This window comes from Ictalurus furcatus, chromosome 29 (assembly GCF_023375685.1).
Source record: "Ictalurus furcatus strain D&B chromosome 29, Billie_1.0, whole genome shotgun sequence".
Taxonomy (NCBI): Eukaryota; Metazoa; Chordata; class Actinopteri; order Siluriformes; family Ictaluridae; genus Ictalurus; species Ictalurus furcatus.
Window position 1 is genome coordinate 10,575,308 of NC_071283.1, and position 27,383 is coordinate 10,602,690.

The 27,383-nt window shown below is 38.7% G+C and overlaps 1 protein-coding gene across 4 annotated transcripts in view; it reads left to right on the forward strand.

Moving 5' to 3' along the window:
- Positions 1–27,383, forward strand: part of LOC128604189 (RAS guanyl-releasing protein 2-like) — a 54,623-nt gene that overhangs the window by 8,902 nt on the left and 18,338 nt on the right. For all 4 annotated transcript variants that reach the window (XM_053619091.1, XM_053619090.1, XM_053619089.1 and 1 more), the window contains exons 2-11: positions 11,980–12,143; positions 12,290–12,392; positions 14,114–14,170; positions 14,982–15,113; positions 16,502–16,652; positions 17,000–17,173; positions 20,002–20,118; positions 21,213–21,494; positions 26,264–26,344; positions 26,466–26,588. In XM_053619091.1, coding sequence (XP_053475066.1) covers positions 12,077–12,143; positions 12,290–12,392; positions 14,114–14,170; positions 14,982–15,113; positions 16,502–16,652; positions 17,000–17,173; positions 20,002–20,118; positions 21,213–21,494; positions 26,264–26,344; positions 26,466–26,588 — 1,287 coding nt within the window. In that variant the 5' untranslated portion in view covers positions 11,980–12,076. The remainder of the gene's footprint in view (positions 1–11,979; positions 12,144–12,289; positions 12,393–14,113; positions 14,171–14,981; positions 15,114–16,501; positions 16,653–16,999; positions 17,174–20,001; positions 20,119–21,212; positions 21,495–26,263; positions 26,345–26,465; positions 26,589–27,383) is intronic.

The following is a 27,383-nucleotide window of genomic DNA, read 5'->3' on the forward strand; positions in this document are numbered from 1 at the left end:
ATGAAAACCACAAACAGGAACGAAAACAAGACACCTCTGATGGAGTCCGACACCCACTCTAAACTTTTAAGAATTTCAACTTGATCCCAAATATGTAGACACTCTAATTGCACTCATACAGAGACCGGATTGCACAGTAGTAACCCAGATACCCCATATTCCTGCAGTACCTTCCACAACACATTTTTGAGGCATACAATCACAGGCCTTTTTTGTGTCCACAGAATACATGTAGATTGGACTCCCATGACTCCTCATGAAGCTGTGCAAGAGTAAGAGTTTTAGGTGTTGCATTAAGGGTACGTCCTTGGATAATGAAGGGTGAGGGGATGCAGTGACTTGGAGCATGTGAGGGAAATTATTCAATTTTATTTTGTAATCTTATTCTGCTCATGTTCATCTGAGGATAAACGCCTAAGAAGGTCATGTCACTTAGATCAGTACAGTTTATCTCCATGCAGAGACACAAACATGTTTTTCTGTTCAAGGTCCGTCTGGACATTTTCTAAGACCCTGAAATAAAGCCTGTTTGAACTGCTTCTTAACGGTACACAGAAGTGTATCATGCTCTGCGCTTCATATGTATATAGAGTACATGTTCAGCACAAGCGGGCTATAGCGCTCTCATTCTTCTATCCTATATTCATCCGTCTGTAATAAACCTTTTCACCTGAATGTACGAATCTGCGAGTGTTGTCTAATTTCCAAGTTCTCAACCATCTTTATGGAGTCCAGTACATTTGAATCATTATGGCTTTGTAAAATCAAGAGTGACTGACTGGACACGTGTGTGAGTGTGCTGGAGTGGGACAGTGCCAGTCATTAATTAAGCGGATATCTGTGCTCTCTCAGTGCCACTGTGTACAATGTCGTCCCAGCGCCATCATTGATTCGCTCATTCGCTCTATAATTAGTATTTGTCTTTGCTGCATCCCCACCACAAGGCAAATACATCCTATATGAGTGCTTCAGTCAGCACAAGATCATTGCCCGGGTTCATTTCACTTGCAAAACTCGAAATGAAATGAAAAGCACTTTATGGCTCAGATGAAAAGTGTGTGTGTGTGTGTGTGTGTGTGTGTGTGTGTGTGTGTGTGTATTTCATCATGCAGTATATGACACGGCTATTTAGTCAAGCCTCGGGGTTGTCTGCCTGCTGTGGGCTGTTAGCAGACTGATGGCATTTACACGCGAATAGGGAATTCAATCAACCTGTTGGGCTTTACGTTCTGATAACATTAGTGTGAGCAGTGGGATGGAATAATCATTAGCCATGATGTCCATTTGGCACACACACACACACACACACACACACACACACACAATCCTGTATACACATTCCCTTTATCAGGACCCTGGAGGGATCGATAGCAGCATGTCTGTGTCACCAAGCAACAGCGGCTTTGCATCTGTGCAGCCTAAAGATCCTATTCGTCCGTGTCTCATACTCGTGCATGCACACAGCATGACAGACCGATACCTGAGAGGGTGTAGGCATAGTCTAGTTCAAGTTCACTCTATGACGAAGCAATGTTTACAGAGACAAGAACACGCTCCTGTACGTGCCGTGTCCATGTATTGTCTGAACATTTCTCTTGTGTCCGCTAAGTTGGCACCATGAGATTCAATAGCATCTAGTCTGCCATATTTACACGGATTGATTTTTCCTCACAAGAGGGCAAACCCCTGAACCTTTCCAAGTGCAGTGTACACATACACACTCACACATACTTGCCAGTTTGTCTATATCAGGGGTATTGAACGAAAATTTGTAAAGGTCAAGGTACAGATAAGCCCAGTGTGCTGCACAGTGTGACTGCCAATAGCAGTTACCTTTCAGTGCTTAACCATAAATCATTAGTTAATGTCTATAAATTAGACACCTTGAAGTGGTTATGTTTTGTTCCGCACTAGCGCTTCACGGTACCACTTTTGTCCAATTTTGACCAATTCCTTCCACTGCACTACTCTGATTGTACCTGCAGACTACAGGGTGTCCCAAAAGTCTCCACACATAGGGGACTATGTGTTCCAGCACCACGTTGGTTGTGCTTTCGTCAGTGGATGTTCATGGACGTTCACTTCTCGATCGGTCCGCAACACTTCCAGTCTTTTTGAATTGGTTAATAGGTTTAGCAACAATGTTGTGTGTGATGTGTTTGCCATGTTGCATGAGTACACCCCTAAGTGAAAATGTCCAAATTGGGCCCAATTAGCCATTTCCCCTCCCCGGTGTCATGTGACTTGTTAGTGTTACAAGGTCTCAGGTGTGAATATGGAGCAGGTGTGTTAAATTTGTTGTCATCGCTCTCACACTCCCTCATACTGGTCACTGGAAGTTCAACATGGCACCTCATGGCAAAGAACTCTCTGAGGATCTGAAAAAAAGAATTGTTGCTCTACATAAAGATGGCCTAGGTTATAAGAAGATTGCCAAGACCCTGACACTGAGCTGCAGCACGGTGGCCAAGACCATACACCGGTTTAACAGGACAGGTTCCACTATGAACAGGCCTCGCCATGGTTGACCAAAGAAGTTGAGTGCACGTGCTCAGCGTCATATCCAGAGGTTGTGTTTGGGAAATAGACGTATGAGTGCTGCCAGCATTGCTGCAGAGGTTGAAGTGGTGGGGGGGTCAGCCTGTCAGTGCTCAGACCATACGCCGCACACTGCATCAAATTGGTCTGCATGGCTGTCGTCCCAGAAGGAAGCCTCTTCTAAAGATGATGCACAAGAAAGCCCACAAGCAGTTTGCTGAAGACAAGCAGACTAAGGACATGGATTACTGGAACCATGTCCTGTGGTCTGTTGAGACTAAGATAAACTTATTTGGTTCAGATGGTGTCAAGCGTGTGTGGTGGCAACCAGGTGAGGAATACAAAGACCAGTGTGTCCTGCCTACAGTCAAGCATGGTGGTGGGAGTGTCATGGTCTGGGGCTGCATGAGTGCTGCCGGCACTGGGGAGCTACAGTTCATTGAGGGAACCATGAATGCCAACATGTACTGTGACATACTGAAGCAGACACTGGGCCGCAGGGCAGTATTCCAGCATGATAACGACCCCAAACACACCTCCAAGATGACCACTGCCTTGCTAAAGAAGCTGAGGGTGAAGGTGATGGACTGGCCAAGCATGTCTCCAGACCTAAACCCTATTGAGCCTCTGTGGGGCATCCTCAAACGGAAGGTGGAGGAGCACAAGGTCTCTAACATCTACCAGCTCCGTGATGTCATCATGGAGGAGTGGAAGAGGATTCAAGTGGCAACCTGTGAAGCTCTGGTGAACTCCATGCCCAAGAGGGTTAAGGCAGTGCTGGAAAATAATGGTGGCCACAGAAAATATTGACACTTTGGGCCCAATTTGGACATTTTCACTTAGGGGTGTACTCACATTTGTTGCCAGCGGTTTAGATAGTAATGGCTGTGTGTTGTTATTTTGAGGGAACAGCAAATTTACACTGTTACACAAGCTGTACACTCACTACTTTACATTGCAGCAAAGTGTCATTTCTTCAGTGTTGTCACATTAAAAGTTATAATCAAATATTTACAAAAATGTGAGGGGTGTACTCACTTTTGTGAGATACTGTATATACATATATACATATATACACGTGTGTGTTTGTGTGTATATATATATATATATATATATATATATATATATATATATATATATATATATATATATATAATATATGTATACGGAGTATGAAACATTTTGTAAGACATTTAGCTCAAAAGTGTTCATTTCTCCTGTAATGTATGGAGGCTTTTGGGACACCCTGTATATTTCTAATAAACTATTTCTCAGAATATAAACAAATTAGGAATTCTATGACATGGATAAAGCAGTTATTGAAGATGAATAATTGAATGTGCAGAGCCAAGCAAGCAACCCTTACATAACATCCTATGTTAACGAACATGGCTTTTCTTTGTGTCACAAGCTGTATTAAAATCAAAACTGCCTGCCTCTGCAACTTTTTGTTCCTGATGCACACTTCTACTCTGAACAGATTTTTCACTAATCAGTCCAGAAAGACTAAATATGAAAAACCCTTCCCTTTCTAACACCTCTGTAGCTAGTTTCTGGTCCGATGAGTTGCCTCAAGCTAAATAATTTACCTTTATTGGTTCTGCTATAGAATTTTTTTTTTACAGTCCGTGTTTCAGTCCAGTGAAATAATTTGCTGGGTTTACATCTGAACCGAGTTGATGACCCCAGTTCTATAGTGTAGATTTTCAAGATATTGCTTTTTATGCATACACTATATTGCATAAAGGTTCAGATGCACTGTTGGGGAAGTCTTTGCGTAATGGCCGTCGTAGATTCCCTCTAACGATAGTGTTTGCAGTTTTGGTTTATCACCTCAGGATACACCATGGTCTCCTCCAGAAAGTGTGCCACTTCTTATTTTCTACTATATTGAAATGGTTTAACTGTAAAAAGGTGTATATGGAGCTCAATGCAGTACACACATAGAGTCAAGGTCTTGCAGTGTGATTAATTGTGAATTAATGTTGTAAATGAAGATCGTATATCAAAAAGAACGAGCACAGAGCAGATGAGCGTAGTTATTATAAGCATGACCACACAGCTTAATTAGCGAGTGAACAGCAATCAGCATCGAGTAACCGCACAAACTGCAGCCTGGAAGAAAGCACGTGTTCTAGCTAACAAGGTGATCGGAGCAAAACCATCAGCGCTTGGACTAATACATATTCTCTTTTGTGTGTCTCCATCTCCCTCTACTTTCTGTCTGTTAACCCTCTGCCTCTTTCTGAGGGCTATAATCGAGTGTGTCCGCCCACCTCCCTGCAGCACAGAGGCGGGGGCTTTGTTATACACTCACAATCACACTCACACACACACACACACACACACACACACGATTACTGCAGTGCCTCTCCATCAGCACACAAAGAAGAGCCATAAAAAGACTGGTGCAGTGTGTGGGGGAGCCAAGTCTTTAAAAAAAGCATGTAAATTTAGACAGAAAGTGTTGAAATTTTACAACTTGAGTTTTTGTTCTTTGCGTGTTACAGATATGAAGTTGACAGATAGGGTGTTAAATTGACGTGTGTGAGACTGCGTGCGTACGTCCATATGTGTGCATTTCTCTACATGTGTGTACACGTGTTCATGAGACACAGGGCTGGAGCATGAAGCTTGCTCAGCTTTCTCAGTTCAAACCAAATGAACCACATTCAGTTACCCGAAGTTTACAGAGCAACGTGTGACTTCTGTACAGCTTCCTGAAACTAGAGCCGATCTGCCTTGAAGGAAAAATCCACCTCAACCTCATGTCAACGTGGCCGCTCACAATGACAACAGTAAATAAAATGCCACTTTCTTACTTACTTATCACATACTTGTAGCTCAATCAACATAGACATGGTCGTTGGTTAAATCTGCAGTTGAGGTCATAAGTTTACATACGCCTTCACTGCTGCCCTGAATACGTTATTTCACATAACAGATGTATACATATAAACCACAAGACACAATAATAACTCAATTTACACAAATGAACCCGTTCAAAAGTTTACACACGCTTGATTATTAATACTGTGTGTCGTTACCTGGATGATCAATGACTGTTTTTATGTTTTGTGATAATTGATGAGTCCCTTGTTTGTCCTGAGCAGTTAAACTGCCCACTGTTCTTCAGAAAAATCCTCCAGGTCCTGCACATTCTTTGCTTTTCCAGCATCTTCTGTGTATTTGACCACTTTCCAACAGCGGCTATAATATTTTGAGATCCATCTTTTCACACTGAGGACAACCGAGGGACTCGTACACGACTATTACAAAGGGTGCAAACGTTCACTGATGTTCAAGAAGGCAACACGATACATTAAGAGTCTTGGGGTGTAAACATTTGAACACGGTGATTGGTGTAAGTTGTTATTTTATTTAAAGATCTTAATTTTTCTTTTAATACTGCCCTTCAGAAGCTACATAATATATGTAGTATGTAAACTTATGACCTCAACTGAATAACACTGACATTTGAGAAAGCAAATACATCATAAACTCACAATCACTAATGTGTTAGCTGGCTAGCTTGTTGCTAACACAACACAAGCTTTCATTGAGGTGTTTCATGGAGGTGTCCCCCCCCCCCCCCTTTGAAAAATTACATACTTTGCAGTAATGCTTTACTCCTTTAGTCTGTCCATCTGTACACTCTATCTATAACATATTCAACTTCCGTACTAATACAGCTGTCAGTGCTAGTGCTTGTCATCTTGTAGATTGCTAACTAGCTGAGCCGAGTCTCAGCTACGGTGCTATAAGATCCGAGTCTCAGCTACAGCTTTGAGTCCAACGTTTGTTGTGTCCTCTGTTGGATTTCTCGTTAATATATCGTACAACATGAAATTGTTTGGTGAGAAAAGAGGCTCGGGTCTGTTTTTAGCACCCAACAGTGAAACCTGATGAGCCCTTTAGCGTTGCACCCAACCGCTAACTTCTCACAGGAATAATGAAAAAGAACAGCAAATTAGCACCTGAGTCGCTAATCATATCCGAGATAGTTTAATATAAACACGTTGAATGGGTTTTTCATTAGAGTTTTCTTTTAAACTAAATAAAGTACTTGCTGTTTCATTTGAACTGCTTGAAATTTAATTACAGAGCCAATTCATATTGATTTGAGACAGTTTATAGCTATAGAGCATTACATCTCATCCTGCTTTGTAGTCTGTATGAATGATATATCACTGAGCAGCCAGTGCTGTACCTGTTTAAATGATAAATCCATAAAACCTTTTCACATTTTTCACAGGAAGATTATGAAGGGGAGGACAAAAGAGGCAAGGTTGACTTGAAATCAAACTTATCCCTGAAGTGCAGATCTTCAGTCTCTCGATCTTTTTCAACCCCTAGCAGAAATTGGTATCAGCACACTTGGAGGATGTTCACCCGGATTTTTTATTTTGTAGTAAATGAACAAATCACAGATATGACACAAAAGGTTTTTGTGTAATAGCTGAACATTCTGGCTTTGTGAAACATATCTCAGATAAATTTAATTGTTTTAATTATTGCTGTATTTGTTTTCCAGATCAAGTAGAGGAAAGAAATATGGAATCACCTTGTTATTTGCGTTTCTAAAACAAATACCAGCACAAGTCTAAAGATGCAAATTAGTCTGAAGTTAAAAGAGAGTGCTTACAGAACTTAACCTTGGACTTTTTGAAAGGAAACATGGCCCCAACAAGATAGTTGTCAATTAAAACAATGGAAAGGATTATAAAACTCCTTCAAGAAGGAAATCTGACACGGATTGTGGCAAAAGATGTTGGTTGTTCCCAGTCAGCTGAGTCTAAAATTTGGTGCAAGTATAAACAAAATCGGAAGGTTATAAAAGGAAAACATACAGGTAGACCTAGGAAGACGGCAAACGTCCGGATAGAAAACTCAAAGCAATATGCCTTGAAAATAGAAAATGCATAACAAAACAAATGAAAAACAAATGGGTGGGAACAGGAGCCAGTGTTTTTGACAGAATTGTAAGAAATCGGCCGAATGAAATGGGATTTACGTATAGAAAAGCCAAATGCTCTAAGCACTAACACCTAAAGAGAAGAAAACAACGTTACAGTGGGCTAAAGAGAAGCAGTCATGACTGAGTGTGGATGATTGGATGAAAGTGATATTCAGTGATGAATCACGATGCAGGGAATTTTGTCTGGTGCGGTTCTAATGAAACACATAAAGATGACTGCCTGAAGAAAGCAATAAAATTTTCCCACTCAGTTATGATATGGGGTTGTGTGTGAGGTAAAGGACGAGCGGAGACCTCAGCAGTCAATGCACAGGTGTACACTGTAATTTTGGACCGTTTTCTCATTCCATCGACAGAAAATAGGTTTAGTGATGATGAAGTCATTTTTCATGATGATATTGCATCTTGCCACAGAGTAATGAGTGTTAAAGCTTTTCTTCAGGAAAGGCAGATCAACTCAGTCAACTCAGACATGACCAGCAAACAGTCCAGATCTCAATCCAATTGAAAATTTATGGTGGAAATAAAAAAATAATAAAATAAATTGGTCCATGACAAGGCTGCATCCTGCAAAGCTGATCTGTCAACCATTATTCGAGAAATTTGGAAACAGCTTGTTGGAGAATATTGTTTTTCATTAGTGAAGTCCATGCTTCAAAGAATTCAGGCCATCATAAAATCCCAAGGAGGAGCAACAAAGTACTAATTGTGAATTATTATTATTATTTTTTTTGGATGATTCCATAATTTTTTCCTCAAGATGAGTGAGTCCATAATTTTTTCCTCTATGTGATCTGGAAAAAAAAAGCCTAAAAGTTAATTTAATTTAATTTGTTTGAGATATGTTTCACGAAGCCAGAATGTTCAGTTATTAAACAAAAATTGTTTGTGTCATATCTGTGATTTGTTTATTTGCTTCAAAGTAAAAAATCTGGGTGAACATCCTCTAAGTGTGGTGATTCCCAGGGGTTATAGGTTGCATTATGTGGATTAGAGTCGCATTTGTGTGAGCAGTGTGCTTTGAATTCACCATCGCTGTGTCACTGGCATCTTGAGCCACTATGGTTCATTATGTATCAGTGATCAAGTAGATTCAAGTAGAATGGTTTCAAAATCATGAATGTCCCATAGCTGTTACTTGACATTCGGTAGTCTTAGCCTTATTTTAACAAACACGTCTGCACTGCGTGTTATGATGTGCTAGATTAGGATTGATTGCTGAGATTTATGCATATGATTTATGGCTCTAAAAACAACAGTATTTAATCTGATTTTATAAAACAGATTAACTGTTCATTCACAATAGTGTATTTGTATTGTATTCCCTTTAAAGTGGTAACCTACCCTATTTGTAAATCTTGCAGGTGTAAAATTACTGACTGTAGCTCATTTAATGCTTTGTACAGTGTCTGTTGGCTTCCTCTGTCATATGATACCCACTAATTTAGTTTGCTTGCAACCTGTGCTTCCCTTGTAAAAGCGAGTGCTACAGAAAATGTTTATTTATTTATTTATTCCTTTTATGTTCCAGAGGTCATTAATTTTGAGTCATTCATGCTAGATGAATACACTTCCGGGATTGTTGTCTAGTATAAGATGACTTTAACTTCTAATATGTCTAAGATGTCCACAGTTGGATATATTTGCTAATATATGGCCTGCTGAAAATTGTAAAAAAAAAACAATCAAACAAAAAAAACAACTACAACAAAACAAACAAAAAACCTGCTTTAGTCCTCTATATCTCCACATTAAAACACGTCAATTACAATACTCATGTAATCGTTCTGTTTTTTGTTTTTTTTTTGCAACTGGGTTTATGTCTGAAAGAATGCAATTTTTCTGATTTATGAGGTGTTAAAAATGAAAAAAATAAATTAATAATAATAATAGGAAGAAGAATGATTCCATGCCTTTATTTCAAATGCATATTGCCCATATATGACAACGTTTACCATAAAAAGAATTACACCAATCGAAAGAGCATGTTTTCATTAGCAAATGCAGAGTTGGTGAGTTGGTACATTTGAACTATAAATAACAAGGTAATAATATTGAAAGCCTCTGTATCTCTGAAACTAATGCAGATACAAACCTGAAATTCTGCGCACTATTTATTTAGAATAGTGACATTATTTACAACGTCTAGATCTGAAGCAAATCTGAGATGGTCAGTCAGGAACATTCTTTTAAAATCTGGTGATTTGAGGTGAATTTACCCACCAGGATTCAGTGCTCTTGCCTGATTTAAGTAAGGACTAACATATAGCGGGGCTGTCATGGTATAAGAGAAAAATCACACTATGAATGATCCATTTCAGGGTGGTAACAGTAACTCTGCTTCACATCAGGCCATATCACACCAGCCTGACATGGATTATTTTTCTATAACAACACACCCTGTGGTATTTTATTCCTTACCTATTGTTTGAAGATCTTTTGAAAATCTGTGTCAAGAAACGTAATCTCATCCTTCCCACTAGACTGTACAAAGAAAATTTACTTTGGGTTTTAGTCACATGTCACACATTACTGACATATGTTAAAATGTTCATATATTACTGTAGTGCTAAGTTATAAATCTGGAATTTACCAAATGTAGGTTGGTCAATGCTAGGGTCGCAGAAAATTCATAATTACCATTTGGGGTTGTTTGGCCCAAATGTTTCAGAACCCCTGTCTTACTAGAACAAATAACCTAGAAAATATGAACTACAATCAGGTGTGTATCTTTTAATGATTGATGCAATCAATTAATGAAAAATAAATAAATAAACTAAACCAGTTACTGTGGCATCTTGAACATGGCATAAACAATGAATATGTGGTGAATTAAACTACTGTAAATGCATTTGATACAATCGGTATCATTTACTGATTTGGTTTCCTATGCTGCCTGGTAAGAGTAAGCGTCTGCCATGTTATGTGAGTGTTTGAGGTTATCTATGTGTGTGTGTGTGTGTGTGTTCAAAGGGATTGTTACCATGGTTTCCTGGCTTGTAATGTAAATCATTAAGACAACATTTTATTTGTATTTGTGTGTGTTGGAATGTTTTTATGTCGTAAAGGGGACCGAATTTCCCCCGAATATGATATGGATATGATTTTGTCTGGATATTTGGTAGGGCCTCATGAGGTCCTCATTAAATTTTTTTTTTTTAATAAATAAATAAATGAATGAATGAATTGTTTATTTCCAAAAACTGCATTTATTTATTTATTTAATTGTTTTTTTAAACAAACACTTAATTTTAAAAACTAAAAACATCCAAAACGTTTCCTTTTGGTTTCTAAGGTTATGATTAGGTTTAGATTGTGTTACATTATTGCACAAATTAATAAGTATGTCAATGGAAAGTCTTCACAAGGATACCAAGACAGATGTGTGCCTGTGTATGCGAGTATAATACACTGAGTCTGTGTGTGTGTGTGTCTGTGTGTTTGTGTGTGTGTGTGTCTGTGTGTCTGCTTTCTTGTCTCACCAATGCAGACAAAGTGGAACAGGAAATGATAGATTGTGGTTTCTATGGTATAAGCCATAATGACATTGCAGAGCATCACATTTGTTCCTTAGAATAGGTGTTGATATGGTGAAGTTTTCTGCATTGAGATGTTGACTTGACATTTATGGAAGGAGTCTCTAGTATCAGGCAGAAGTAATGCTAGTTATAATAATACTACTAAAAAAAAAAATTAAATACAGGTGGGTGCACAGTGGCTTAGTGGTTAGCACGTTCGCCAAAGTGTCTGTAGTGTGTGAATGTGTATGTGAGTGTGCCCTGCGATTGCGATTGGCACCCTGTCCAGTGTGTACCCCGCCTTGTGCCCCATGCTCCCTGGGATAGGCTCCAGGTTCCCTGTTACCCTGAAGGAAGGATAAGCGGTATAGAAGATAGATGGATGGATGGAAAATTAAATACAGCTGACTGCAGCATTTTGTCTGTAACAATCCAGAACAGTCAGCTTAGTTGTGACTACAGTTTACTGCTTTCATACAGATTAGGGTTTCATTGATTAACATTATGTCCTAGAGGCTCACATGAAAAGTCACATCTGTCAGTTAGCCTGTTATTTCTGCCAGTAATTGTTGATGCGTAAACTTTGATAGAATTCTAGTTATGTGTTGTTATGAAAATGTCACGGTGCTGCATTCATTTGCTTTCACACGCTTCATTTGTATTGTGTAGTTTAAACAAATACTACCAAGTAGTAGTAGATACTACAATATCGAAAGATTTCAGCAAACGCAACCAGAATGCCCTTTTTCACTGAAAGCTGCCTTATAGGAATGAGAAAAATCTCCATTTTCTTTATTATCAGGCATCAAAGTAGCATTGTAAAAGAAGTGTTGCATTGTGAAATTGTTAAAAGCTTCATGGCAGGTTTTCTTCACCATTTACCATTTAAGGACAAGATGAATATTTCTGAAAAGTCATTTGTTTGCTTTCTCACTCCATATTTAGAGGAGCAGAGGAAAGAGCGGTGGTCAAAGAGGAAGAAAGAGTGGGGTGGAGGAAGTGAGGGAGAGGGTGATAAAGAGGAAGAGTGACTGGGAGAGAGATGGAGTCGCTATCAGCCGAGTCAGCCACGGTGGATGAGCTAGTGAAGGCCTGCATCAATGCTTTCGGTCAGTCTGTAGAGTCATGTGTCTGTCTATACCAAATGTTCTACCATTTAAAAAAAAAAATAAAAAAAATCCATTTTTCTGTCCAAGATCATATGTGCCATGATTTAAAAATGCCCCGCTGTTTGGTTTTATTTGCTTTTCTCTAGATGACACAGGGAAATTAAAGGACTTGCCATTGGTGCGGATGTTTCTGATGATGCACCCCTGGTACCTCCCATCCACAGACCTGGCCAAGAAACTCCTGCTCAAGTATCCTTGACTAAAATACGCCTATTTATAATTTAGCGTCTCAAGCAAACATGTGTCGAGGTGCTGAGGTTGTGTTGTGTACACCAAATGAAGCTTTGTTTCCTGATTACCATCATTGCACCATCATTATGTTACTTTTAAATAACAAGCAAACAAGGTGAACATCTGTATTTCTTACAGTTACAAAGTGTAACACTAAGTGCAAAACACATTACCAAACAAAAACATGCAACAGCAAATCAGAAAACACACCATCCATCCATCCATCCATCCACTGCTTATCCTACACAGGGTCATAGGGGAGTCTGGAGACTATCCTGGGGAACTCTGGGAACAAGGCGGGGGACACCCTAGATGGGGTGCCACCCAATCACAGAGCACAATCGCACACCCATTTACACACTACGGACAATTTGGAAATGCCAGTTAGTCTACAACGCATGTCTTTGAGCTGGAGGAGGAAACCGGAGTAGACTGTGTCTGAGATGGGGAGAACATGCAAGCTCTACACACACAGGGCGGAGGTGGGATTCGAGCCCCGACCCCAGAGGTGTGAGACAAACTTGCTAACCACTATGCTACCGTGTCCCCCACCCCAGAAAGCACACCAGCAAAAAAAAAAACCTCAAAAAACCCCACAACAAATGTGAAAACAAAACACCCAGGTCCTTTGTGAACATCACATGCCGGTTATGTGAGTCTATCCAACCACAGAAAGCAGAGAGCAGGAGACTTTTATCCGTGCTTACTATTTGTATTTTTTTATCAAGTGCATCCATATGTTATTATTTTACACATAGACTTTTTTTGTTCGTTTTTTTTTTTCTTGCTAGAGAGAATGCAAAACAAAACACATGACCGAAAGTACTACGCTTTTCATGCGGGACACCACAAGGGATGCTGAGAGGGGATAAAACGGTCACTAGACTCTTCTTTAGAAACTGTGGTAGGAAATCATGTGGAAAGGTAAAACTACAAACTTGTTTAAGAACCTTTTATGGATTTGTAGTTGCGTCGACTTGACCCTTTAAGAAACCCTCCAGCGTATTTCAGTCTAATCTCCCATCAATGAAATCTATAATATACAGTTAAGCAGGTTAATACTACATATAATAATACACTACTACTGAACACACACTGGATTAGCTGCCAGTTGAGAGCAAGGGGCCATGCACACAAATTGACCTACTCGTTCAGACCTACTGACATGTTTTTGTGAGGTAGGTAGGACACTGGAGACTCATTCAGATTATTATTGACAGTACATTCGAAGTTTACAGATTTTTTTTCGTGTTTTCAGGACAAAAGATTTTTCCCTAGCGTGAAAGTAGGGATAGAAAATAAGGACTGACAACACTGATCACTTTTTAATTGATTAGTTTATTTATGCTTTCAGCAATGCCCGAGTCAGTTATAAGAATCTAGAGATGTCAATATCCACAAAACAAAAGCGAAGCAATGAAGGAATGGCAGAATAATAATACATACCTGTATTATGATTTGCTCAGTTGTTGCTACTGCTGATGTTCTGAAAATCATTATATTTGGCAGGACGGTAATTTTTCATACTGTTGCACCCCTATTAAGCACCTCATCCAAGCTTTTGTCAGCTTTGCTCATTTAAAAGACTGATAGTTACTCATAGTGATCTTGATATCCGAGGAACAGTAATTAATTCCCAGTGATTAAAGGAGTGTTAACGACCCTTAATTAGACATCAGGTCTCAGGAGGAAGGCTGCACTGCCGAGCTCAGGAGTCGAATCTGCCACCTCGTCAAGTAGGTGCACTATTTATTCAGCTTTCTCTCCATACCCTGCATAAGTATTCACCCCCTGAACCTTTCCACATTCTGTAGTGTTATAGTCTAGCATTTCATCTACACAGTGTGCCTAACATTTGTGACACACACGTTAATTACACTAAAACGCAGACAGTTATTGGTGGAAAAAGTATTCAACCCCCCCCCCCCCCCCCCCCACACACACACACACACACCAGGTCGAACCATCATTGGCTGTAATTGCAGCTGGGATACGTCTCTATCAGCTCTGCACATCTGTGTCCAGATATTTTTGCCCATTCTTCTTGGCTCAGACTCTGTCAGATTGGATGGAGACCACTTGTGAAGTCTTGTCACACATTGTGAATTGGATTGACAGCTAATTAACTAATTCTGATGGCAATTGGTTCCACCAGAAAAAATTTAGGCAACGGGGTGAATACTTATGCAAGAATACTTATTGATTGTGTTTTCTCTCTGCAACTCCATCTTTGCTTTTTCACCTGCTATATTTTCTGACAGAAACCTATTATCTATTGTCCATCTGTCACTACCCTCAAAAATGGGTTATGTGTCATGTCTTTTTTCAGTCAGATAAAATCATACTTCCTACCTTTCCCCTTCTGTCTTTATCCCAATATCTCACTTGCTTTATAGTTCTCATCCATATTTATTCATTCACCTGTCTAGGTCTGAAAACTGCCATCCATCCAACCTCTATCTCTGACCTCAAAGTTGCACGGTATTGCATTTGTAGGCTTTATCAAAAGTTTACTTGTCATCTGTCTCACTCTCTCGGTCCCTGTAGGTTCTGGATCTCAGAGTTTCCTGTCGAGTTCAATCTTAATCCGGCTTTGGCTGAACAGATTCGAGATCTGAGGGATCAGCTCAACACCGAGGGCAATGCTCAGGAGAGTCAGCTCATCGACGTTGAGAGTGTGTAAGTGAATAAACACACTAATGCATACAAGCCTGTAAAAAATTATTTGCCGCATCCTGATTTCTTCTGTTTTTGTGTACAGTTTTTATTTATTTATTTTATTGAAGCAAAAAAGTTATCCAACACCTATCACTCATGTGAAAACCTAATTGCCCCCTTAAACATAAAATCTGGTCGTGGCACCTTTAGCAAAAACTGCAACCAAACTCTTCCGAGAAATGGAGATCGGTCTTTCACTTACTTCTAGGATTAGGACTTACTCCTATGCTTTGGATCATTGTCTTGCCAGACATTCTCCTTTAGGATTTTCTGGTAGAGAGCAGAATTCATGTTTCACTCAATTACTGCAAGTTGCCCAGGCCCTGAAGCAGAAAAGCATGCCCACAACATCACACTTCCACCACCATGCTTGACCGTAGGTATGATGTTCTTCTTGTGGAATTCGGTTTCTTCCAAACAGTTCCACTTTCGACTCATCAGTCCACAGAACATTCTCCCAAAAGCTTTGAGGGTCATCAAGGTGTGTTTTGGCAAAATTCAGATGAGCCTTAATGTTTTTCTGGGTTAGCAGTGGTTTTCACCTCGCCACTCTTCCATGGATGCCATTTTTTGCCCGGTGTCCTTCTGATAGTTTAAAATGCGAGAGAGGCATGTAGGCCCTTTGAAGTTGTCCTTGGCTCTTTTGTGACTTCCTGGATGAGTAGTTGCTGTGCTCTTGGAGGAATTTTGGAAGATTGGCCACTTCTGGGAAGGTTCACTACTGTGCCATTTGGAGATAATGGCTCTCACTTTGGTTGTTTGGAGTCCCAGAGCCTTTGAAATAGCTTTGTAACCCTTCCCAGACTGATGTATTTCAATCACCTTCTTCCTCATCATTTCTGGAATTTCTTTCAACTTTGGCATGGTATGTTACTAGTTAAGACCTTTTAACCAACTTCATGCTGTTGAAAAAGTTCTATTTAAGTGATGATGTGATTGAACAGGGTTTGCAGTAATCAGGCCTGGTTGTGTCTAGTCCAGCTGAACCCTATTATGAATGCAGTTTCATAGATTTGGGGAATTAGTAACTATGGGAGCAAATACATTTCCACACAGGCCTAGTTGGTATTGGATAACGTTTTTTCCTTCAATAAATAACATTATCATTTAAAAGCTGTATTTTGTGTTTACTCAGATTGCCTTTATCAGATTTTGTTTTAATTTCGAAAACAATTTAGCATGAGATGTACACAAAAACAGAAGAAATCAGGATGGGGTGCATACGTATTTACAGCACTATATATAGTAATATCTATTATAAGATCTTTTCAAGTACATATCCCTTGTAAATGTGGAACTACATCTTAATAATAAGAATCATTTTCTCTATGTGCTTTTTTCCCTCTCAGCCCTTCATATAAGTGGAAGCGTCAGGTGACCCAGCGTGTGCCATCCATGTCAAAAAAAAGGAAGATGTCCCTCCTCTTTGATCACTTGGATGCCTCTGAACTCGCAGAACATCTTACCTACCTGGAGTATAAGTCCTTTTGCAAGATTCTGGTGTGTGCACACATTTGCTTTATATTTTCTTATAGTAACTTATATTGCAGCTCTGGAAGTAGTTTAGCTTATGGCAAATCGCAGGTTTATATCACATCTAAAATGTATTCATTTCTACTATCTTTAGTAGAAACTTACACAGGGTCTTACATGTATATAGAGGGCATTCCATGGTGACGCTTTTTGTGAGGACATGTTTCTTTAGTATTTTTGAAAAGAGTCTCCATTGTTAGTGGGAATGCTGCTCTTTAAGTTTTCCAATTTGGGAAAGCCTTCAAGACGAAAAGTTTTGTGCTTTCCAGTTTTTTTGTAATACGACACGTTGGCCTTGCATGTCATGTGTTCAGTTCCAGGACTATCACAGCTTCGTGAGACACGGTTGCACGGTGGATAACCCCATCCTGGAGCGCTTCATCATGCTCTTCAACAGCGTCTCCCAGTGGATCCAGCTTATGGTGCTCACCAAGCCCACGGCCCAGCAGCGCGCTTCCGTCATAACGCACTTCATACGAGTCGCACAGGTCAGTCCCGTTATGAGCTGGTTAATGAATGACACTAAACACTATTGCCCTCCTTAAGGGATAAAGGAAGAGAAACTGATCTTCAGTTCGCATGGATCTGTTAAAGGCACATAAAACTCAGGGGTTTGCGGGCTATCCCTATACAAATATATACAAATCCACTGAAATCACACATTGACTACACAGTGAATTTATTTCAAATTATAATCTACAGAGATGTCATGACATGTTTCATAAAAGAGTGTTTGTACAGTATTGATTAGCAGAAAAAGCCTTATTTTCTGAGTCAAACCAAATTTTAAATTAAAATTTGTTATTACCCTTACTATTACAATTTCAGAGGTCCCATTTATAGTTTAAAAAAAAAAAATATTTCAATGGTCTTGTTCTAATTCTAAAATAGTCCACTCCGAAACTATTGGAACGAAAAGGTTTTGCTGTAGCCTGAAAACATTTGGGTTTGAGATCACAAGATGAACATGACAAGAGCGTTTCGAATTTCAGCTTTTATTCCCTGGTATTTATATGTAGACGAGTTGAAGAACATAGAATGTAGCACGTTTTGTATCAGACCACCCAATTTCTAGGCGAGTAAAAATATTGGAACATGTGACTGACAGGTGTTTCCTGTTACCCAGGTGTGTCCTGTTAGATTGATAGTTTATACAATAAATAGCTCTGAACATCTACTCTTGGTTTTAGCCTTCAGTTTCACCTGTAAAGACTGCATTTGTTGTTAAAAAGATAAGCTAACATGAAGATCAGAGAGCTGTCTACGTGAGAAAAACAAGCCATTTTGAAGCTGAGAAAAGAGGGAAATACAATATGCATGGCCAATACAACAATTTGAAATGTCCTGAAAAATAAATAAACGACTGGTGTACTGAGCAACAGTAACCAAATGGGTTGGCCGAGGAAAAGAACAACAGTCAGTGACATCACCAACAACCTCCACAGGGCAGGGGTGAAGGTATCACAAGCAACTGTTTGAAAAAGACTATAAGTGCAGAAATATAGAGCCCATACCACAAGATGCAAACCACTCATCAGCAGTAAGAATCAGAAAGCCAGACTGGAATTTGTAAAAAAAAAAAAAAAAAAAAAAAAAATACAGAGATGTTCTGGAAACACAAAAGTTCTTGAACTAAGATGAACCTCTACCAAAGTGATGGAAAGGCCAAAGTGTGGAGAAAGAAAGGATCTGCTTATGATCCAAAACATACAAGCTCATCGGTGAAACATGTTGGAGGTAGTGTCATGACTTTGGCCTGCATGACTGCTTCTAGAACATTCTCACTAATCTTTATTGTTGATGTAACTCATGATATTAGCAGCAGCATGAATTCAGAAGTTTACAGGAATATTTTGTTTGCCAATTTACAGAGAAAAGCATCCAAATTAGTCGGGAGGAACTGTATCTTATTATCTTCAAAGCACTTCAGGACATGCTGTTATAGGAAAACAAATTTCTGGGTGGTAACAGTTACTCCACCCCTTCTCTCACATGACATATGTATGTCCTTCTCCAGAATGATTTAGATGAGCCTGCAGCCTCTAGCTTTACAAAGTCATCATTTATTAACATTTCCTCACCCTGTCATGGCGCAGCCAGAGTCTTGTTGAGAAGTTCACGTCTCGCAGAAAGATACACGTGCAGCACCTGCGTTCAAACAGGACAGAACGGGATGTCGATCAAATAACTTTTACACTGTTTTTGTATGGTGTGTGTTGTGTGTAAGTCTGGATGTAGATTTTAAACGATGTTTCATCGCTCAGATGTTTCATTTGTTTTTTCGTGCTGTGGGATATCCTGGTGTAGTCGCTCTCTAGGATGCACTTACCCCCCACTCATTTTCTTCCTGATCCCTCATCGTTCCTCACAGTATCCCTTCTCCAGATCTCTCTCTTTGATAATGTGGAGGGTTTTTAGGAGTCAGTAACATTAATTAACGTTAAGCATTAAGACACTCGGTCATAAACCTGGCCGATGTAATTAACCACTTTACTTTCTAAGTGAAAAAAGTGGATTCACTGAAAATTATATTTGGCTACAATAAAAAGGCATGTGTGTGTGTGTGTGTGTGTGTGTGTGTGTGTGTTGAAGCAGCTGGAGCGGGATTGATTTTTGCAGTCTGTGTATGTGTGTCTGTGGGTTGAAGGGCAGAGGATGTCTCCCATAGAGCCTCATTCACAAAGCCTTACTGTGGCGTACACATCCCATCCAGCTTCTGGAACAATGAAACAATGCAGCCATATTAGTAGTGCATATTACTGGGAGAGAGAGAGATAGATATCTTGATCTTTCCATGAGTCTAACTTTATCTATTTTCCCAATTCTTCCTTCCTCTGCATCAGTGTCTCCCTCCTCCTGTTGTTCTGCCCGCCAGGATAATACCTCAACACCCACACGCTGTCTCTCTCTCTCTCTCTCTCTTTGGCTCTCTCTCTCTCTCTCTCTCTCTCTCTCTCGCTCTCAATCCCGCTATTTCTCTACACAACCTAAATGTTTCCAGTTTATACTATTTGGTCTATTTCTTCCTGAAGTCCTTCCTTCTCTGTGAATCATTTCTTTTGGACGACTCTTTCATTTGCGCTACCCCGTTTCCTCCCTGCATCTTTACACTAAATCTCTAATCTCATCTATTCCATCTCACCCCATCTGAATCTTGGATATAAATCAATGGTTTTCTCCAAAAATCTATTTTCTGTGCTAGCCGTGCACCTCCACCCACCACAAACCCTGATCAGGATAAAGCGCTTACTGAAAAACAAATGCAATGAATTGTTGTCACATAACTCATGCAGAAGATCTCTTTCTTTCTTTGTAGAAACTGTTGCAGCTGCAGAACTTTAACACCCTCATGGCGGTAGTTGGAGGCCTCAGTAACAGCTCCATTTCCAGGCTCAAGGAGACACAGGCCCACATCAGTAACGACACCAATAAGGTGCTACACACATCTTCACTGTACTTATTATTACCATACTCATCATAACATATCATAACACAATAGTCAGTTACTACACTCCTACTATCTACTAGGAGTACTGAGGAAATATTACCCATATACACACAGCTGTAAAAATGTTCCTCATGTGTTCTGTGGATTATTCTTAGCTTCATAATGTTTTTTATTATATTTATCAGATTCTGTGTAGATCCTTTACACCTCCACCCCCCTGCCAAGAGAGACAAACCAAAGAATCCTTAAGAGTGCTAGAGGAAACTTCCTTCCTTTCCTTGTTCCTTCCATTGTTTTTTTCCATGTTTTTCATTCCTTCCTTCATTCCTTCCCTAATTTCTTTATTCTCTCCACTGTTCCTGTCTTCTTTCTTTCCTTCCTTCTTTTATTCTTTCCAAATTTTTCAACCCTTCATTTCCTTCTCTCCTTTGTTCTGCTATCTTTCAATGTCTTGCATTTCTCTGTCATATTCCCTTCTTTCTTTCTTCCCTCCCTACTTGTCTTGTTCCTTCCAATGGATTTTCCGTCCTCCTTCCTTCCTTCCTTCCTTCCTCCTTCCTTCCATAATTTCCTCTCCCCAGTGTTCCCATCTTCCTTCTTTCCTTCCTTTAAATCCTTCTTTCATTCCTTCCTTTTTTCATTCTGATTTTTAGTTCTTAATTTTTTCAACCATTTCATTTCCTTCCTTCTTTCCTTCTTTGTTCTGTCATCTTTCAATGTCTTGCCTTTTTCTGCCCTATTTCTTTCCTTTCCTTCCTTTACTTCTGTCTTCCCTTCTTTCCTTAGTTTCTTTAATCTTTCCATTGTTTCTGTCTTCCTTCTTTCCTTCCTTCTGTTTTTCATGCTGCTATTTTTGTTATTCTTACATTTTTTCAATCATTTCCTTTCCTTTCTTCCTTCATCCCCTCTCTCCTTCTTTGTTCTGATTTGTATCTTTTCTTTACCTTTCTCATATTTCCTTCCTTCCTTCATCCCCTCATTCTTTTCCCCCCCATTCTTCCTTTCTGTCCTTCATTTTTGATTTGTATGTCATGTTTTTCATAATTTGTGTCTCCTTTCTTATTTCCCTGATGCTCCAGATCTTTAACAGTCTGCTGGATCTGGTGACATCGTGTGGGAACTACAGTCAGTACCGGCGGCGCTTCTCGGAGTGTTCAGGTTTCCGGTTCCCAATCCTGGGCGTTCATCTGAAGGATCTGATCGCGGTGCATGTGGCTCTACCAGATTGGACTGATGATGAGAAAACGCGTGTGAATCTGACCAAGACCCAACAGCTCTACTCCATACTGCATGAGCTGGCACTGGTCCAGACTACACCGCCCAACATAGACGCCAACCCCGACCTGCTTAACCTTCTCACGGTGAGACTGTAACTCTGTATGTGTGTCTTTATTTGTTTGTGCTTTCAAAGTAATTAGATTGCACTCGATAACTACATAAAACTACACGAAGTAAGCGACCATGTTACCATTTTCCGATTCTCCACTTGTTTGTTGCGTATGCCTGTCTACATTGCAGCAAATACTGTATGTTTCAATTAGTTGCAATTTAGGATTGAATGAATGTTTGTATCTCTGTGTTGGTTTTGGATTACTCTACAGACGGTTGCCACAGATGCTTTAGTAATACTGTGTGTTCGTCTACGTGTGTAGTTGTTTACGTGTGAATGAATGTTTTGTCTGTGTGTATGTTTTAGTAACCACGCAGCTAGCCTTGTCAATTCCTCTGCATATGGTACCAACATATATTAAATGTTCATACATAGGAAAGTGCTTTGTGTACACGAGCCATCTGGATATTAGGAATGCTGAGAGAATAAAATAGACTGGGAATACAGTAGTACCCATTAGGGCTGGGGAATATGAACATATTGGTATTGTGATAAATTATGCCATGATAGACTTTTCTGAGATATTGTTGGTATTGTGCTATGTTTTAATGGAGTTTGAATGTGTTAGTATTATTAATATATGACACACATACTGCATTAAAGGGTTTTGAATTAGAACAGTTAGTAGAAATCTTTTTGATTGTTTGCTTTTCAGCTAGGTAAGAATTAACGGAATAGTTTGGCCAAAGATCTAAACAGTTTTGGAGCTACTGAAGTTACAAATCTAATATAGCTAACATGGACTAAACATCTACAGTATTTCACCTCAGAAGTCTAAAAAGATTTTCCATGAATATGTGTTACATATAAACCACATTCAGTTTTTTAGTAACACAACAAAGTTACTGTTGTGACCGTGTGATTTAACATAGTTTAAACCACATTGCTGGTAAATTCTCAAATCTGATTGGTCAGAAGGTGTGCATTATTTTTGTATAACCACATCATTCATGGCTCGTTCTAATGTGTTGTTGGTTCAATAGTAACAACTCGTTCACAACAAAATTGTTTGCTGGATGCTTAGCCTACACTGTTTAAAATGTTTAAAATGATTATTGATGTGGTGAAGTTTTCTGCAAGGAGACATTTACCATTTGTCAGATGTCAGATGTAAAGCTGTATCTTTTAAGTTTTCCAACACGGAAATGCTTCTGGATGTTGAACTTTCTCAGCAACATGACAAGGGGCATATATTGTCTTATAAACTTCAGGAGTGAGAATGGCTGATGAGGGAACTGAGGAGTGAACTAGCTTGTTTCTTGGACATTCCACAGCAATAAATGTAACTATAAATGGATACAAAATACAGTATGGTGTTCTTGAATAAATGAAAAATTGCAATCAATGGCAGATTGCTATGGTATATGAGCGATAAAAAACTTTGAGATTGCCACATTACACCACCCTCATTGTTTATTATTTTCCTATAACAGCACATCTTGCTCTATTTTCTTCATTACATACAGTATGTTGTAAGTATGTAGCTGAATATTGTAAAGTTAAGCGGATGGCCATAGTGGACAGCTAGAACCATCAGGAAAGCTTTAGCCCTCTACTGCAGGAATTATTACATTTACATAAAAAAAAGTTTTTATGGATTTTTATTACGTGAATCAGTTCCACTTAAACAAAAATGGGGGGTATTTTTTAAATTGTTGCCATATGGCAACATATGCCACACAAGAATTTGCAATGGTGGAAAGTATCATATAGTCAAAAATAACACTAAATGTATGAGATTACAATTTTCCAGACTATAAGTTGCAGAGTTGTTTTTCCACCTAGAAAACATGTAAAAGTTCTATTTTCTAAAAAGGAATTACAGATGTAGAGTGGATTTACTCACTCATACAAAAATTAGATCCAAACATGTTTTGGGTGAAGTATCTTTTTAATTCTTTCCCTTGAATTCTTAATTTTCTCTTGAAACCTAGAAAATGGCAACAATTACATTTTACCATTTAACAAAATACTCAAAACATATAAACTTGTTTCAATGACAAAAAATAAATGTTATCTTACCTTACATTTTTTCCTTTAACCAGTTTTGCCTCAATATTGAAAAATTAATCAAATTTTGAGAGCCCTCCGATGATGTCCCTAACCATGCCATGTGATTGCAGAAAAGGAATTGCAAACAGTACTTCCTGGTTATCTAAAATGGCTTTTTTTTTTTTTTTTTATGTCAAAGTTAAAGCCACCTTTTGAACTTACAGGAAAATAGTTTCCTACAAAAAAAAAAAGAAAAAAAAGGAAGTTAACTGCAGTAAAGGGTTAAAGCAGTTTGGTGTTACTCCACCTCTGCTACCTAAAGTTTGAAGGTGAAATTCTACCAAAAAGCTGAAGGTTACGTAGAGATTAATATAGTTCTAGATTTATATAAATATTGACTCATCCAATTTTACAATTTGTTTTATTTTTAAATCTGATTACGAATCTTTCTTGTGCCATATGAGACAAGAAAAATAACTATATTTGGGGTAAGTGAGATGTATACCGTCCTTTTAAACCTTGTTATTGACTGTTCACTTTTTAAATAAACTCCACAATTTAAGCACCACACCATTACTTTAGCATTTCTAACTAAAGAATTCTGGCAGCACTGAATTTTGAGAAAAGCTTTTTTATTTTAACGGATAATGAATGAATCATTCCTTTCATGTTGCAGGTGTTTATTGATAATACTGGTGCCAGCTCTTTGAATGGAAAGGGTATAAAGCACTCATTCTGAATGCTAATCAATTTGTTTTCTTTTATTGGTGAAGCTCAAAAAAGAAACGTCTTGTGTGTGTCTGTGAGGATTGAGATTTCCTTCTGTACACAGTAAGGTGGTGTAGCGGGAGTGTGAGTTTGAGGGTAAACAAACAGAGCACATGGAAAGTTCACCGATCTGAAATGGCACCTTTTCACCCTAGCATATTTCCTGACCATGTTTTTTTGTACATTTTCCCCATTATTGAGCAATCAACATCCCTCATGGGAGGAGTGTAGTGTAGCTATATAGGCAAAAATTCTGGGAATTAGGACTAGAGCAGGTCAGAGAAAGAAGCATTTCTGTCCTCCTGCTTGTGTTGAAGGATTTCAGATGTTAACTCTCACTTACACACTCGCACACACTTGCAGCGTACCTTCAGCATGCTCAGGAATTCTCCCTGGAAGGAAATGGTGTATACACAGTGGAGCATTTGTGCACTGAGCCTACTGAGACCCTGACAAAGTGAGTGTTACTAGGGGGGGAAAAGCCTGAACACACATTCACTGACACACACACACACAAAACCGAGTACTAAGGTAATGGCTATGACTTATGAAGCCTGTGTGGACATTCATTCATTTCACACCCATTAACCTTTATTCGACAGCATACACATTCTTCAGACTGACTTTTGTATAAAATAATGATTCTCAAGACACCTACCTGGTCATCTGCCTTCTCCGGCAAATTGATGTGGTCTTGAAATTCACCTTCTACCCAAACTGGATACTATGAGACTCTGTGAGACTGTGATGAATACAAATGTATAATATTGAATGATAAAGTCAAATAGAGGGATCTGCTTTGGTATGTGGCATATATATATATATATATATATATATATATATATATATATATATATATATATATATATATATATATATTTGATATACACAATATATAGGCAATATTTAGGTTTACTAACAGTGCCAGAAAAACAGTTGTACCACATTTAAGAAGCTAAAATGAAATATTTATCAATGATAATAAGGAAATAAGGAAAAAGAACATCAAGGGGGCATGCTGTTATAGGAAAATCAATGGCCCAACATGACACAAAGTTCCTGCTACCACGATGACGCTGATTGTTTTTCAATAACAGCAGGTTCTGAAGTGTTTTATTCCTCTTATACCACAGAAACATGACAACTATTAGACTTTTTCAAAAAATTTGTTATAAATAACCCATCATACTTTTCATCCAGTTATGTTTCATGCTGTGCTTAAACACAGCTTGTCAGGTTACTGAGAACCCGGAAAGTCCTCTGTCCTGTTAGACTCTTCCTTGGTGGAAAAATTACTGATTCTCACAAAGCGCTGACACTGGAGAGTCCTTCCATAAACATTAAACAGATTTTAAATCTTCTTACACAAAACTTCATCATATCCATGATTTTGTTAAATATCTATATGGTTATTATCTGCTTAGTCTTAGATTATGTTGATCGTCCACTGTGCAAGTCCCAGTGAATGAATTCTTACTTTAGAAATTATAATGTATTAGAATGAGTGTATTAATATAAACATTGAATTAGGGCCAGAACTACCGTCAGACCTGATGTCTCACATCAGCTGTATCCTTATATGGGACTAATATTTTTGTGAACAAATACCCAAATTTTAAGCGCTGGTGGTACTTGGTGCAGATGTTATTGTTCATCAGTCAGATAAATTATCTGTTCACGTCCAAAATGTTCTTTATCGAATGCAACAGCACATTTTGTCTCAGTGGGGTTATTAGATTTAATGAATCACACCATGTACTGACGTGTCTCACAAATCTAATGTGAGGGTTGTAGGATAGATTATAGACTTATTAAGCATTACGGAACAGTTTTGGTTGGATTTGTTTTGTCTTTCTGGAGAAAGTCAGGATTATGGAGCCACATGTACTGCTTGTGTTGACCTGTATAAATAAAATTTCCCTGATTGTATAGGATATGACGTAGTATATATTGTGTGTGTTTATGTGTGTGTTTGGATAGGTATCACTGGACCAGTATCATACAGAAGACGAGATATACCAGCTCTCACTACAAAGGGAACCTCGATGCTCCAAACCAGCTGTGAGTTATGGACACAGCAACTGTCCTGCTGTTAATTTCCACCATTTCTCTTCCCCATTTTTCATAACTATTATGTTAACGTGATAGTTTTTAAAAAAATTTTTTTTAACTCTCCGATCAGAACTCAAACCCCACCCCCAGCCTTGCAACTAAGCGACTGTCGATGGTTGATGAGTGGGCAGCGTCGGTGAAGCCTAAAGCAGATCCTGCTATCATCACCAAACACATTGAGAAGATGGTTGAAGTATGAATTAATAATTTTTTTTAGTTTTGTAGATATGAATATGTCTACTTTAAAACACTCCTTACCATTTACATAGGATGGCGATAAAAATGGCCTAAGAACATCTCTGTAACTTTAATCTCATTTATACCACAGCGCTGTTGAATTCTCTATTCTGATTGGTTAAGAGACGTTCTGAGGTGTGCAATTATTTTTCGGTAAATGCACAGCTAAAGTAGCTCCAGTCAGGTCTTGACCACATTACAGTTCAATATCACTTCGCCAAGTGAACTGAAATAATGGAAACGTTAGCCTATTGTCCACCACAGCATACAGATCTAACACCAAACAAAATGACAGAAAATTTTGATTTTGATAATGTGGCCACCGCAAGAAAGAAGAAAGAGAGCATGAGAGAGTGCATGTGATAAGCCAGTGAAAGAAGTTTCAATATTTATTTATTTATTCGTTGTATTTTCTGCAGTAAAAAATCGAAATGTATTTATTTATTTGTTCTATTTTTATATTATCAGCATGAAACGAAGAAAAAGCCTGCGAACTCTCTCTCTCATACACTCTCTCTCTCTCTCTCTCTCTCTCTCTCTCTCTCTCTCTCTCTCTCTCTCTCTCCAATAACTGCATATCAATGGCTTAAGCCTCCGTTACTAGTTCTTAAATTAAGTTTTGGAATTAGCAACGGAGGCTTGAGATGCGTAATAAATTAGTTCCACACCCAAGAACGTTTTAAGGACAAAAACCTGACAAATGTCTTGAAATAAAACATCTGAACAATATCTTGAGGTGTGGAATAATTGA